This window comes from Convolutriloba macropyga, chromosome 1 (genome assembly GCF_964194025.1).
Source record: "Convolutriloba macropyga chromosome 1, txConMacr16.3, whole genome shotgun sequence".
Lineage (NCBI taxonomy): Eukaryota > Metazoa > Xenacoelomorpha > Acoela > Convolutidae > Convolutriloba > Convolutriloba macropyga.
In genome coordinates this window covers 23,969,665-23,982,746 of record NC_134468.1, presented here as the reverse complement: position 1 = coordinate 23,982,746, position 13,082 = coordinate 23,969,665, and the positions used below count along the sequence as shown (strand labels likewise).

The 13,082-nt window shown below is 32.7% G+C and overlaps 1 protein-coding gene across 2 annotated transcripts; it reads right to left on the bottom strand.

Moving 5' to 3' along the window:
* Positions 1-1,365, bottom strand: LOC142347484 (uncharacterized). Of its 2 annotated transcripts, none has more exons than XM_075398936.1 (2): positions 1,208-1,365; positions 1-814 (listed from the first exon to the last, which is right to left on the bottom strand). In XM_075398936.1, exons 1-2 carry the CDS (start codon positions 1,276-1,278, stop codon positions 133-135), a joined length of 753 nt encoding a protein of 250 aa, XP_075255051.1. In that variant the 5' UTR covers positions 1,279-1,365; the 3' UTR covers positions 1-132. The 2 variants fall into 2 exon arrangements, with proteins under 2 accessions (XP_075255051.1, XP_075255052.1); XM_075398937.1 differs by having other exon boundaries at positions 1-811; positions 1,208-1,363.
* Positions 1,366-13,082: the final 11,717 nt, after the last annotated feature.

The window sequence follows — 13,082 nt, the reverse complement described above, 5'->3', positions numbered from 1 at the left end:
AACGAGCCTCCTTGTTGTGATCTAAATTGAAACAATTTGGCAATGACGTTTTAATTAACACTAAAATAATGCAATTTGTAAAAATGTTAGCTAACTTAGACGTAAACTGTGACTGAAAACATCAGGAATCAATTAGACTACTGCAAATTCGCTTCTAAGCACATCTGCCTCCGTTCTTTGAAGCGTCGGTGGTTGTGACACTCGCGGAGATCCAAATCCAAAATGCACAGCTCTGTTATAATCTGCTCTACTATCAGACTCATGCCCAACAGTTTCAAACCACTGCTGCTGATAATGTCCTCTAGAATCAGGCACACTTGATGATTGCATCACTGCTTCTGATTTTGTCCTGCTATGATTTTGCATAAGAAAATACGCAACCTTAAATATTCCGTCATTTCCTATTTCGTTTTCATTTCTAATCGTCAACAGTTTGAGAAAATTGAATCGCTTGCAGAACCCTTTCAATTGTCCGAAATTAGAACGTTTACGCAATGAGACAGCAACTAGAATTTTGGGGCACTCTGAAATCGGAGGTTGTAAAGCTTCAAGAAGTGATCTGATTTTGATGAGCTGTTCCGTTACATTACACGCCATGTCCACAACGTATACCATACCATCGACAGGTGGCAAAAATCCATTTCTAATTTGCTGACCCTCCGTTTCTAATTGACCGTGGGTCAAACTGACCCCAGGTAAGGAAGACGACTGGACGTTGTTGAAAGCGTTACCCAAAATTAAGTTTCGTAATCTGCAGTTCCCATGATCTTCTGTTCCAAATATAGCTATTTGAAACTTTGGGTCAATGTTCCTGCTTTAAATTAAGTTAGAAACAAGTCATTTTAAAATAAGCGATAGAGCTAAAATGAGCTATTCAGATTGCAACATCTATTCGAGTGGCTGTGCAATACATGGCCCAGATTTTTCAAAACTTAGCATGTCCTCACAATGAAAGCGCCTACCGACCTTCATTGAAGCTTTCACAAACCGGAAAAAAAGTCGATAACTCAGTATTTTAATAGCCCAAACTTCGCAAACAAAAACACTTGTTTTTAAAAACTTTGTGATCTTTTTTCGGCACATTACACCTCCGTTTTTCGGGTCTACATATATCATGCACCTACTAAGCTGGAGGGGGGGGGGGGGTTGGGAGAGGGGGTAAAAATCCAAATTTTGGTGCATAGGGTTCCTTAATTTAAAACAGGACTCCAGTTCGATAGAAGATAACTTCCTAGAACTGATCGTTTTGCGAAATTTGGATTTCAAACTAGAAAACATTGTGAATAAATTTGTTCTTTAGCCAACAGAGTCTAAATTAACAAATATAGCTAGTAGCAATGTATATTTAAAGAATGAATTAGCCTGTGTTACTAAAACGTTATGTTTCTATTTCAGGCAGACTGGTTTCGAGGTTGGTAAATAGAAACATATGGCTTGAATCATCATAGCCAATGTCTTATTGTGTATTTTCGCTGACTGTGTCTAATTTACGTCTCAACAAACCAATATGTGTCAGTCGCAGAGCGCTGATTACAAATTTATATGGATCAACCGTTTTGCTTGGAGATGTGGACTTTTTCGATCTAATCAAAACGTGTACAATTGTCAAACCTGTCACATAAACAAACAACCCGCATATTCCGGATCCATGATAATAAATAAATCCGTCATTAGCCATAGCTGCCATAAAATTCCGAGAACTAAAAGAACTATTTGGAATCATTTTAACATTTGTAAATCGATGTGCGAATCAATCCAAGAAACGAAATGTATATAAATTTTAATTTGAAGAGCCAAACAATTTGCATAAACTCAGCCATCTTGTGTGCCTACCTGCTTCTTCAATATGATGTCTAAAATCTCTTGAATTAGATGTCTGAAGTTAAATACATTTCTAAGCACGCTCTAGTAGAATAAATCAAAGTAATCCGGTGCGAAATTTTAAAGAGACACGATCCTTCTTTGTTGCTACTTCGCCAAGTTTCAAAAATTGAAATAACGGAAAATTGAGACCAAATTTTCCTCAGACAACACGCATGCAGTAAAAATGAAATCAAAAGGCATCTTACAAAAAGTAAGCAGGACAAATTGGTTTGAACTGGTTCATAATCCCAAAACAACAAGAAACAACGAAAATGCTGCTGGTTTGAGTCGCTGAGTGGCACCGAATCTTCTCAAAAATGTTGGCGTGTTAAAGATATTAATTTGTTCTGCGAGCATTAGTACTTTTTCAAAATATTTTACAATGAAAATATGAAGCATTTCTCAGCAGAAGCTTGGAGTATGTCGCCTCAAAGAGCAGAAATACAGCTGTAAACTTTATTTCTCAATAGAAAACTCAATGAAGAGAAAAATATTTTTGAGGAAGTATAAAGAACTGTAGGTTTCCATCCTCTTATATTTGTTCCGACCACACTTGTGGGAAGAGGAACTATATACTCAAATGGTTTTTTTTTGTTCAGACAATTTTGGCCGATCGATATATTCATCGTACAGAAATGTGAGTAGTATCATTAAAAAGCCCGTCCACCGTAGAATTCAAAATTATATTTTTTTTGAATTTCGTTTTTTTCGAGGAGTTATCGAGGATTGAAGTTTTGTGTGAATACGTGATATTTGAAATGATTTTGTTCACTTCTAGTGTAATTTTTCTTCAAATTAAGATATTTTTTATTAAAAAAGTTGATTCAAAATTAGCTTTCACGCCACAAAAAGAATCAATTTTCAGTTCCTAATAGACGGAAGGCGATAAAAAAGACTAGTTCTGGGAAGTTTACTATCAAAAAAATTCGAATTCTATTTGAGAGCTCTTTTTTAAAAAACTTTTCACATTTCTTTGTTTTCTTAAGCCAACTAGAGACTAGTCAGATATCATACCGAGGTTCCGTTAATGACAGACCTGATTTACAGTCTAATGGAGCCCAATGAACAATTAATTTGTTTCCATGGAGTCGCTCGTGTTTTTTTTTGGCTTCGACTCCGAGTTTCTGTAATTTTAAAAGAAAATTTGATTTTTTTGAGGTTTTACTAAATTTTTGGAGTCCTATGGCATAGATTCGTTGACTAAAAGTGCAATAGGTTTCATTATGAGTATTAAGTGAACATATCTAGAACGGACAGCTAATGGCTGTTAAGAGTTTAAAAATGATTTTTCGAAATTTTTTTTTTTAATTTAACCGATCATAAAATTTTTTTCGTGAATTGTAAGTCAGTCCCAGTAATGACGGGATCCCTTTCCTTTCTACTGCAACCAAAATTAATCTAGTAAGCGGGTTTATCTTCTTACTATTTGTTATGTGACTTCAATGACACAAGATTTCTAAATTTTTTTAAAAACTTTTTGGATATTTTCGTGTTATTGGTCCCTCTTGAAATCTTATCACATTATCCTGATATTGATTTCTCCCATAGCTTAGAAAAGATTTTCAATGGATCATGGATCAAATTTCCAGAGAAAATATTATAGTTTAAAAGGCTTCCACTCATTCTTCGCGCACTTTTCCACTGGATTTTTGGTTTTTGCCCGTAATTGTTGTTGTTTCCATAGTCATAAGACTTATTGTGATGTCTTATTGATTACCTATGCATGAAAAATTTCATTGTCCTCCACTCGAGGGATAACTGAGCGTATTTGTTCCGTAGAAAGCTATTGAATTTAGTGGCTGTTAGGACTTCAAAAATAATTTTTCGAGAAATTTTTTTTAACCTTAAACTATCTTAAACCTTATTTCGTGAACTGTGAGTCAGTCTCAGTAATGAAAGGGAAACTCTTTTCGACTTCAACCGAAATTAACCTAGTTAGCGGTTTTTTCTAACTTGCTTTTATGACTTCGACAAACGAATTTCATAATTTTTTTAAAAAAAATTTTGGATACTTTTTTTGTATTTCTCGTTCCTTTTGAAATCTTAACATCTTATCCTAACATTGATAGCTGCATTGGCTTAGAGAGGACGTTCACTGGGTCATACATAAAATTTTCGAGAAAAACTTATGGTTTAAATGGCTTCGACACTTTCTTCTCGCACATTTTACTATTTTTGGATTTTATCTGTGTTTGTTGTTGATTTCATAGTCAATAACTTTTTGTAATGTCCTATTGATACGTTGTAAAAAATAAGATCCTCATGGTCTTATCGAAGAAAAACGTGGCGTATTTATTCGATTCCGTTGAAAGGTATTGAATTTAATATCGCTGAACTATGGGTCTTGTCAAAAAAGTTCGTTGTCTTAATGTATTTGTTCATGTTTGTTGAATTATTAGAGTCAAATTGTTTAAAAGAAGAATCCCATTTATGTTAAAAAAGTAATTGAATGTAGAATAGTTTCTACTGAAAAGCTCGTTTTTTATTGGATTCGACACTTTTCTCGCTCAATTTATTTTTGAATTTGCTGTGTTAGCCCTTTTTCATTCTTTCGGTAGCCGTAAAACGCTGACCGGTCTCATAAGTTTGTAATTGACGATTGATTGAATAATGTTACCCGAAGCAGTATGTTTATAGAGAATAGTCTTGAAATTTATAATATACATTTTGAAAATTTTCAGGGTTTCTCAATTTTTTCAGTTCTCGTGCGTTTTCATAAAAAATATATGAGTGGTTATTTATATGAGTGTATTTGTGTTTCTTTTTCTCCACCTTTAGCACAATCGCGTAATAAGAGATCCCAATGATTTTCAAATGTGGCTCAATTGAACTCATTTAATCTTTCGGTGTAATTTGAGTTGTATTAGTTTGAATGAAAAGAGAAGGAAGAATACAGAGTATTCAGATAAAAGCTAATGATTTTAATGGCTTCACTAATTTTTTCCCCACGATTGTAATTTGTTGTTTGTATTTTTTGGGGTTTTTCTGCATCTATAGCTTGTTCCCAAGGCTTAGTCTAACCAAAGACAGATATTATTGGTTTCATTATGACTTTTTAGTAAATTTGTCAAGATTTATTACGTTAAAAGCTAGTGATTTTTTTAAGACTTGAAACTATTTGGTTTAAAAAAATGTTGATTGATTTTTGAATGTCGCCTCATTATTTCTTTTTTTTGTGGACTTGTTACCTAGTTAAGGAAAAAACCCGTCTGCTGTGTAGTGAGGAAAAATTAAATTTGTGTAGTTAGGATTTTGTCTGATTGTAATTTGACGTTGTTACTAGGTGCTTTTAAATTTAGATATTGAGTTTTTGCCATGAAATTTTTGTTTTTGCTTCTTTTATTGTTGTTTCTCGTAGTCTTTTCAATGCAGATTTTGTTGTAATGAGGCATGGCATCATTTAATTCAATAATTAGTTTGGTCGTGTAACGATTTTAAACATCTATTTTTGATTGCCTCTTTGTCAAAAATGTAAGTCAAAAGCCAGTTAAGTCAGAAATGTAGATGAGCGCGGGTCGGAACATCATGTGCAAACGCACATTATCGAGCCTCCTTGTTTCAATAACGTAACAGTTATTTTTTGACAAAAAACTGCCTGACCTTCCCCAATCTTGAAAACTCATCATCCCGTAATATTTTCAAGACCAGATTATTATCAACGGTAGATCAAATTTAGAGCCAAATTTTTATAAGCAAGTACCACGCAACGCCAGGAGGTCTACACTACAAAAAAAAACAAATGCTTTTGTGTTAAAGAGAAAAGCCAACTAAAGAAAAATTAAATCAAGTAACATCTGTGAATGAATTTAGTTGCCTAATTTGCGATGAATACGAAAACTTAGGTTACAAAACATCGAACAGAAAAACAACTCTGAAGATTTAACAGTTATTGAAATTAAAATTTTTTTAACATTTAACATTTTTGAGCAACAAAGAGACTCGTTAATGTGCGTTCGCACATGATGTTCCGACCCGAGCTCATCTAAATTTTTGACATAATTGTCAACCAAATGAAGCGATAATAAAAATAGATGTTTGAGTTTAAAACATGGTTACAAAACCTAACTACTAATTGAATCACATAATGCCATGCCTCATTAGAGCGCTCACGGGATATGCCATTAAAAAGACTGCGAGAAAAAAACAACAACCAACAAGCACCTAGTAACAACGTCAAAATGCAATCACATAAAACCTTAAATTCAAAAATTTAGTTTTTCCTAACTATACAGCAGATGGATGTTTTCCTTATTGAGACTAGGTAACAAGTCGACAAAGAGAAGAAAAAATGCGGTTAAAATCAACAATCTATCAACATTTTTTAAAGCAAAAAAATTCAAAAGTCTACAAAATCTGTAGCTTATAACTAAAATATTCTTGATAAATTTATAGAAACGTCATTATGAAGCCAATGGGACCTGTCTTTGTTTAGACTAAGCCATAGGAACGGACTACAGACACAGAAAATCTCAAAAAAACACGAACTATTTGCAAAAACAAATTGATGAAGCCATTAAAATCATTTGCTATTATCTGAATATTATGTGTTTTTTATTTCTGTTTTTATTTTTACTATTTCTGTCAAAATTATCTTGAAAGATTAAATAAGTTCATTTGGGCCACATTTGAAAATAATTGGGATCTGTTATTACCTGAATGTTCTAAAAGAAGAGAGAAAGAAATACAAATACACCACTCACAAAACCTTTATGAGAACGGATATTATCCATAAGACATAACATCAGTTACAACATAATATCAGTAGACATGTTAGTTTTTGAATTTAAAGGAATTGGATGGGACCTCTCAATGACGAGAATAAATTACAAGTTGACGAAAAGGACAACAAAAAATGAAAAGTTTGAAAAATCTTTGAAAATGTATAATATCACAAATTTTAAGACCATTCGCTATAAACTGACTGCTTCGGGTAACATCATTCGTTCAATCGCCAATTACAAGTTATGAGACCGGTCAGCATTTTACGGCTATCTAAAGATTAAAGCAAAAGGCAAAACCAGCAAATTCAAAAAAATCAAGCGATAAAATTGTCGAAGCCATTAGAGAATGAACTTTTCAGTAAAAACTTTTCTATTTTCAATTAACTTTTTAACAGCAACAGGATAGTTTTTATTGTTATAAAATGACTTGAAAAACAACAAATACAAACAAATATAACTAAACCACGAAGTTTTTGAGAAAATCCCTAGTATCAAAGCCATTAAATTCAATAGCATTCAGCGGAATTAAATGAACAAGCTAAGTTATGCCTCGACGGGAAAGCAATGATATCGTTCATTCATAGTTCATTGACAACTCATCACAATAAGTGGTATGGCAATAAAAAACATTAAAACGACGAAATTTTTGAGAAAACTCGTAGTAACAACGTCATAAAAATCAATAGCTTTTAACGAAAGCCATAAAATACGCTAAATTACTCCTCCACGTGACAAACAATTTTTTTATAGGTTATCAATAAGACATTAAAACCAGTCACTGACTATAAAAACAACAACAAACACAAGCAAAACCAAGAAACTCAGTAGAAGAGTGCGAGAAGAAAGTGTGGAATCCATTTAAACCATAAGCTTTTCTTCGAAAACTTTTTCTATGATCCATTGAACGTTTTCTTTAAGCCAATGGAAACTACCAATTTTACGATAATGTAATAAGAGTTAAAAAGGAACCAATATTACAAAAAATATCCAAATATTAAAAAAGAATTATGAAAACTCGTGCATCAAAGTAAAAAAAAACAATAGTTAGAAGATAAAACTGCGAACTAGATAAATTTTTGTTGAAGTAGAAAAAAAAGTTTTGTCATTACTGAAACTGACTTACAGTTCACGAAATTAATTTTAAGATTGATTAATTTTCAAAAAATTTGTTTCAAAAAAAATTTATTTAAAGACTTAACAGCCATTAAATTCAATAGCTTTCAATGGAACTCAAAATGTACGCTCCGTTATGTCACGATGTGAGTAAAAGGATATTTATCACGTATAGATAATCGATAAGAGGTCACAATATGTCTGATGACTATGAAAAAAAAACAACAAAAACAGGCAAAGACCAAAAATTCGTTAGAAAAGTGCGAGAAGAAAGAGTCGAAGCCATTTAAACCATAAGATTTTCTGTGAAAGCTATCTATGAGACATTGAACGTCATCGCTAAGACAATGGGAGCCATCATATAAGGATAACGTGATAAGATTTCAAAAAAACCAATAATACGAAATGTACAAAAAATATTTGAAAAATTATTTTTGAAATCTTGTGGCATTGAAGTCATATAACCAATAGTTAGAAGATACAACCACTAAAGAGATTAATTGTGGTTGCAGTAGGAAGGAGGCGGACCTGTCATTACTAAGACTGACTTACACTTCAAAGAAATAAGTTTCTGATTGGTTAAAATTAAAAAAAGATTTGGAAATGTTATTTTCAAACTCTTAACAGCCATTAGCTGTCGACTCAAAGCATTAGATAGGTTCACTTAATGCTCATTACGAAACCTATTGCACTTTTATTCCTCGAATTTATGCCATAGAATTCCAAAAATTTAGTAAAACCTAAAAAGAAAATCAAAATTTCGTTTAAAATTACGAAAACTGAGATACAAACCAAAAAAACATGAGCGATTCCTTGGAAACGAATTTTTTGTTCATTGGGTTTCATTTGATTGGAAATGAGGTTTGCCATTAACGGAACCTCGATATTAAAAGTGACTAGTCTCTAGGTAACTTCAGAAAACAAAAAAATCTGAAAAAAGAGCTCTCAAATAGAATTCGAACTTTTTTTTGATAGTAAACTTCCCTATGAGACCAGAACTAGTCTTTTTAGCGCCTTTCGTCTATTAGGAACACAAAATTGTTTTATTTTGTGGCGTGAAATGTAATTTTGAATTAATATTTTCATAGAAAATGTGTTAATTCGAACAAAAAATATGGTAAAAATGAACAAAAGTGAACCAAATATCCCGTGTTCACATGAAAATTATTTAAACCTCGATAACTCAAGAAACGAAATTCAAAAAAAGTCTTTTTAATTTCTAATTCTACGCTGGATGAGCTTTTTATTGATACCACTCATTTCTGTACGATGAATATATCGATCGGCCAAAATTGTCTGAACAAAAAAACCCATTTGAGTATATAGTTCCTCCCCCCACAAGTGGGTCGGAACAATTATTTTTCAAACTGAAAACTGACTATATCATAATTGGTAATTGTTGCACCTCTCGCAATTTAATTATGGCTGACGAATTTGACACCAGCCAGATTTTTCTAAGCTAATTTTGGGCGGTCGATATCTTTTCAAGATATACAAGGACGACATTGGTACAAACTGTTCAAATATTTGAAACGATCGTTGAAAAAATGGGGGTTTTTATTTTCTCGAGGGAGAAAAGCAAAAAGTTTCTCTTACACTTTCACAATCTAAATACGCTAAAAGGCTCACATCAGGTACTAAAAAATGAACGATAAATGTTAAGGTAAACATGAGCTAAAATCGTTTAGTTCTGGATGCGCAAACCCCTCATATTGTTTGCAAAACCACATTTGCCTCAATTGCTGCATAATTAGCTAAATTGTATTTGTCTTTCAACATAATCTTTGTTCTGCAGTTTTTTAGATAAATCTCAATTTGTTCAGTGATCATAATCCCGAATTATTCATCTTTTAAATTGTGACTCTCGTAAGGAGTCGAGAAATATCCTCTAGACTCCAGTTTCCTGAATCTCAATTCCAGACATTCAAGACAGGTGTCTTGCTAAATGATCGAAGTTGAGTAATTGCGGTTGTAGATTCACATCGCAAATCCAAAATTTTACAAAAAAAGTCAGTATTGGCACTGCGTATACACCCGTGGCATTTCAATGGAAAATCACAACCTGGAACAGAGCCGTTCTTAAATAAGCTAGTAACGAACTCACCTTTCATATGGAAACATTTAAAAATTCGACTGAAAATGGCAATTTTGCGCAAAGAGGGATTCTCAATCGTCAACACACAACTCCGCTCTCTTTACTCCTGACTGAGTGGTATTGCCTATTGGACATATATACAATGACGCAAATGTGAACTCAACGGCACAAGAAGAAAGTGAACCCCAACGTGCGCAATGCACAACAGAAAGTTGAACAGAAATGAGTGACTTCCGATTGAAGCGCATGACATACTTTGGAGATAAACTAATGGTAACAATCCGAAACAGTCAAAACCATGAAAAAAATATGCAGAACCAAAGATTTTTGATCACATGCAAATCTGGCCAGCACCAGCTCTGTCTGATCTGTAGATTGCACAAACAAATTGATAAAAATGCAATAAACCCGAAAATTACGCTCAAATTCAAAATAATAGCAAAAATGTCACAAAATGGATGAGGACGGAAGTAAATCAGCCAGTAATGCACAAATTCATGAAATCCGTTCTAAATTTGACCCACTCTATAATTCTAGCTAATTTACTATTTTCAATTATACCCAATTGCTAGATCCTTTAAATCAAAAGGTTACGATTGGTAACGATGGAACAAATATGATGGTGGATTCGTTAGCGTTTGCACTGACATAGACGGAAGCCTAAGAAGTAGTGATTGCCACAGATGCACTCTCCTTCTGTCTTCGTATTTCAAAACCAAAATACAGAAAAAACTCGTTAAGAACTCAAAATACAGAACTACGATTGACACAATATAACCGACTAATAAGATACAATTGTCCATCAGAAGTAACAATCGGACGACAAATCCAGTCCTTATTTCTGTAAAGATGTTCTTGAATCACTTCTGCGAGGAAGTAATTCTTGATCAAGCCATATTTGCAAATCGAAAAGTATTGATAAATTCGCTGCGCAAATCCTGTACTAAACAACCAATTAAAAAATGAATCTACAGAGAAACTCCAAAATTAGTGTCTCGCGATGTTAAGTAGACTTGACAAAAATTGAACACCCACAGATCAAAAAGGAGACATCTGATAAATTTAAACTAAAAGTCAATTAAGAAATAAAAATATCATTGATATAGTAAACATTGAAAAACAGGAACCATATTTGGTCCACAATTTCAAATAAGCAGATGACCTCACGTACAAACTAGATCAATCTGTAAAGTTAGCGTTAGACTTAAAAACATTAATTTAATTTGCCAATTAAAAAAATTATTAAATGCCTGCTATTGACCGGCAGAACCTCACAAATATAATTTGACCGCCACCTCACACAAATTTACGGTCTCACAGATATTGAAACTGAAATATAAATATACCATTTCTTCCCTGATTATTTATTTCTGTTGAGTTGTGGTAGTGCAGGGAGTCATATGAAAACAGTTGATAACTACATTGAAACCCAAATGCTGACAATCTTCAAACTATTCTTTACAAGTGTCACCAATAAAACTGAGATTTAATGGCTTGGCCATCGATTTACGCACACAAGACTCCATCTCTTGGACCCAAAGCTGCTCTCCGCCTACAGTTCTGAAAAAATTAGGTTCGTTTTTAGGTTCAGCACAACATCTCAGTAAATTTATTACTATATTAGCTGCTCATCTTTGTCAATCATTTCTCCCATTGTTAAACCATGGAATTCATTTGTTTGGACATCGGAATATTTTGATGCACATTTTGAACACATAAAACAGAAAATGACCAATTAATCAGAAAACACACTAAGTAAAATTAATAAATATTGAGTAATTTTTCTTATTCTTTAGTATTTAAGCAAATATTGAGTAATGTTTCTTTTTCTTTAATTTTTCCTGAGATTTTACAGTCTTCCTCTAATTGTGTCTAATTTTTAAAGGGATATTAAAAATTGTCCTTATAGTGTTTAAGAAACATGGTTGTCAGTAAATTTAACGTTTTGATTCATTTGTTCTTTGGTCTTTAAAATGAGAAGTTTCAAATTAAATACAAAAATTAGCTTCTGAATTTGCAGAAACGCCCAAAGACTGGAAAAGATGGGTTCTATAAAAAATTTCAAAGCACAGAAGTGATAAACAATTTTCTATTAATTTTCAAAAAAAATAAAGGAACATTTGTTTTATATTTGTCAAACCACCTATTTAGCAAACCACCGACTCTAGATCTCAAAGTTTTCAGTATTTGATTATATTCGTTTTTTTACGCCTCCGAGGTTTTCAAAATACTGAAGTGGTTAGTTTTAACTAAATAAGAATTGTTTGAAGAAAATATTCGAAAAATTAGAAAAAAACACACATTTTTCAGCTTTTAGTTTTACATTTTCCCAGTTGATTTTTGCATTTTCCAGAGCGCTAAATTGCTTGAAATCTTTGATGTCCCAAAATATCTTTTCGATACAGAGGAAAAAATGGTCGGTACAATAGTTTTTAACCGGCAGAAAACAGACAGACGGATATTCGTTTTTTTACGCCTCCGAGGTTATCAAAATACTGAAGTGGTTAGTTTTAACTAAATAAGAATTGTTTGCAGAAAATATTCGAAAAATTAGAAAAAAAAACACATTTTTCAGCTTTTAGTATTACATTTTCCCAGTTGATTTTTGCATTTTTCAGAGCGCTAAATTGCTTGAAATCTTTGATGTCCCAAAATATCTTTTCGATACAGAGGAAAAAATGGTCGGTACAATAGTTTTTAACCGGCAGAAAACAGACAGACGGATAAAAATTATTCCAAACAAAAATTTGAGAAAATAAAACAGAATTGATTTTCTTTGGAAACTTTCGGTCAAATAGTTTAAATTGCTTATTTTTAGACTCGAAACGGTTGAGCATTGTAAAACGGTAGGTTTAAAAAATCTCCATTTAACCTAACTAAATCTACTACAAATGTTGGTTTGTTTTTATCTTAAAATTGAACGCGTTGTGCCCCCCCCCCCCCAAAAAAAAACTGTCCTTTTCAATTTTGCCAATTTTTCCCTCGAAATTTTAAAGAGTTCCGCCTTTTCAAATTTGTGATAATTTTTTATATAAATTAAAACTAGATCCTCAGAGCTACAAAATGGTGTTTTTCTTTTTTCTCTACGATGCGTAAACCAAAAGTGAAAATTTGACTGAAGGAAACAAAAGCCAGCCTCGCATATAATCCTCCATTTTTGAAAAAATATTGGTACAATAAATAGGATTTTGATTGAAAGTGTTGGAACCTGTGACAATAAACAAAATTATCCTTAAACATCGTTTCGATTAGCTTAACATTTTAATCACTTTTGGATCCTCCGTAAAACC

What these genes read in the sequence shown, in the direction of transcription:
- LOC142347484 (XM_075398936.1), bottom strand. Translation starts at nt 1,278, where the DNA reads ATGTTTTCTAGTTTGAAATCCAAATTTCGCAAAACGATCAGTTCTAGG. An exon ending in TTATCTTCTATCGAACTGGA is followed by an intron (nt 815 to 1,207) that starts GTCCTGTTTTAA and finishes CTTAATTTAAAG; the next exon opens with CAGGAACATTGACCCAAAGT.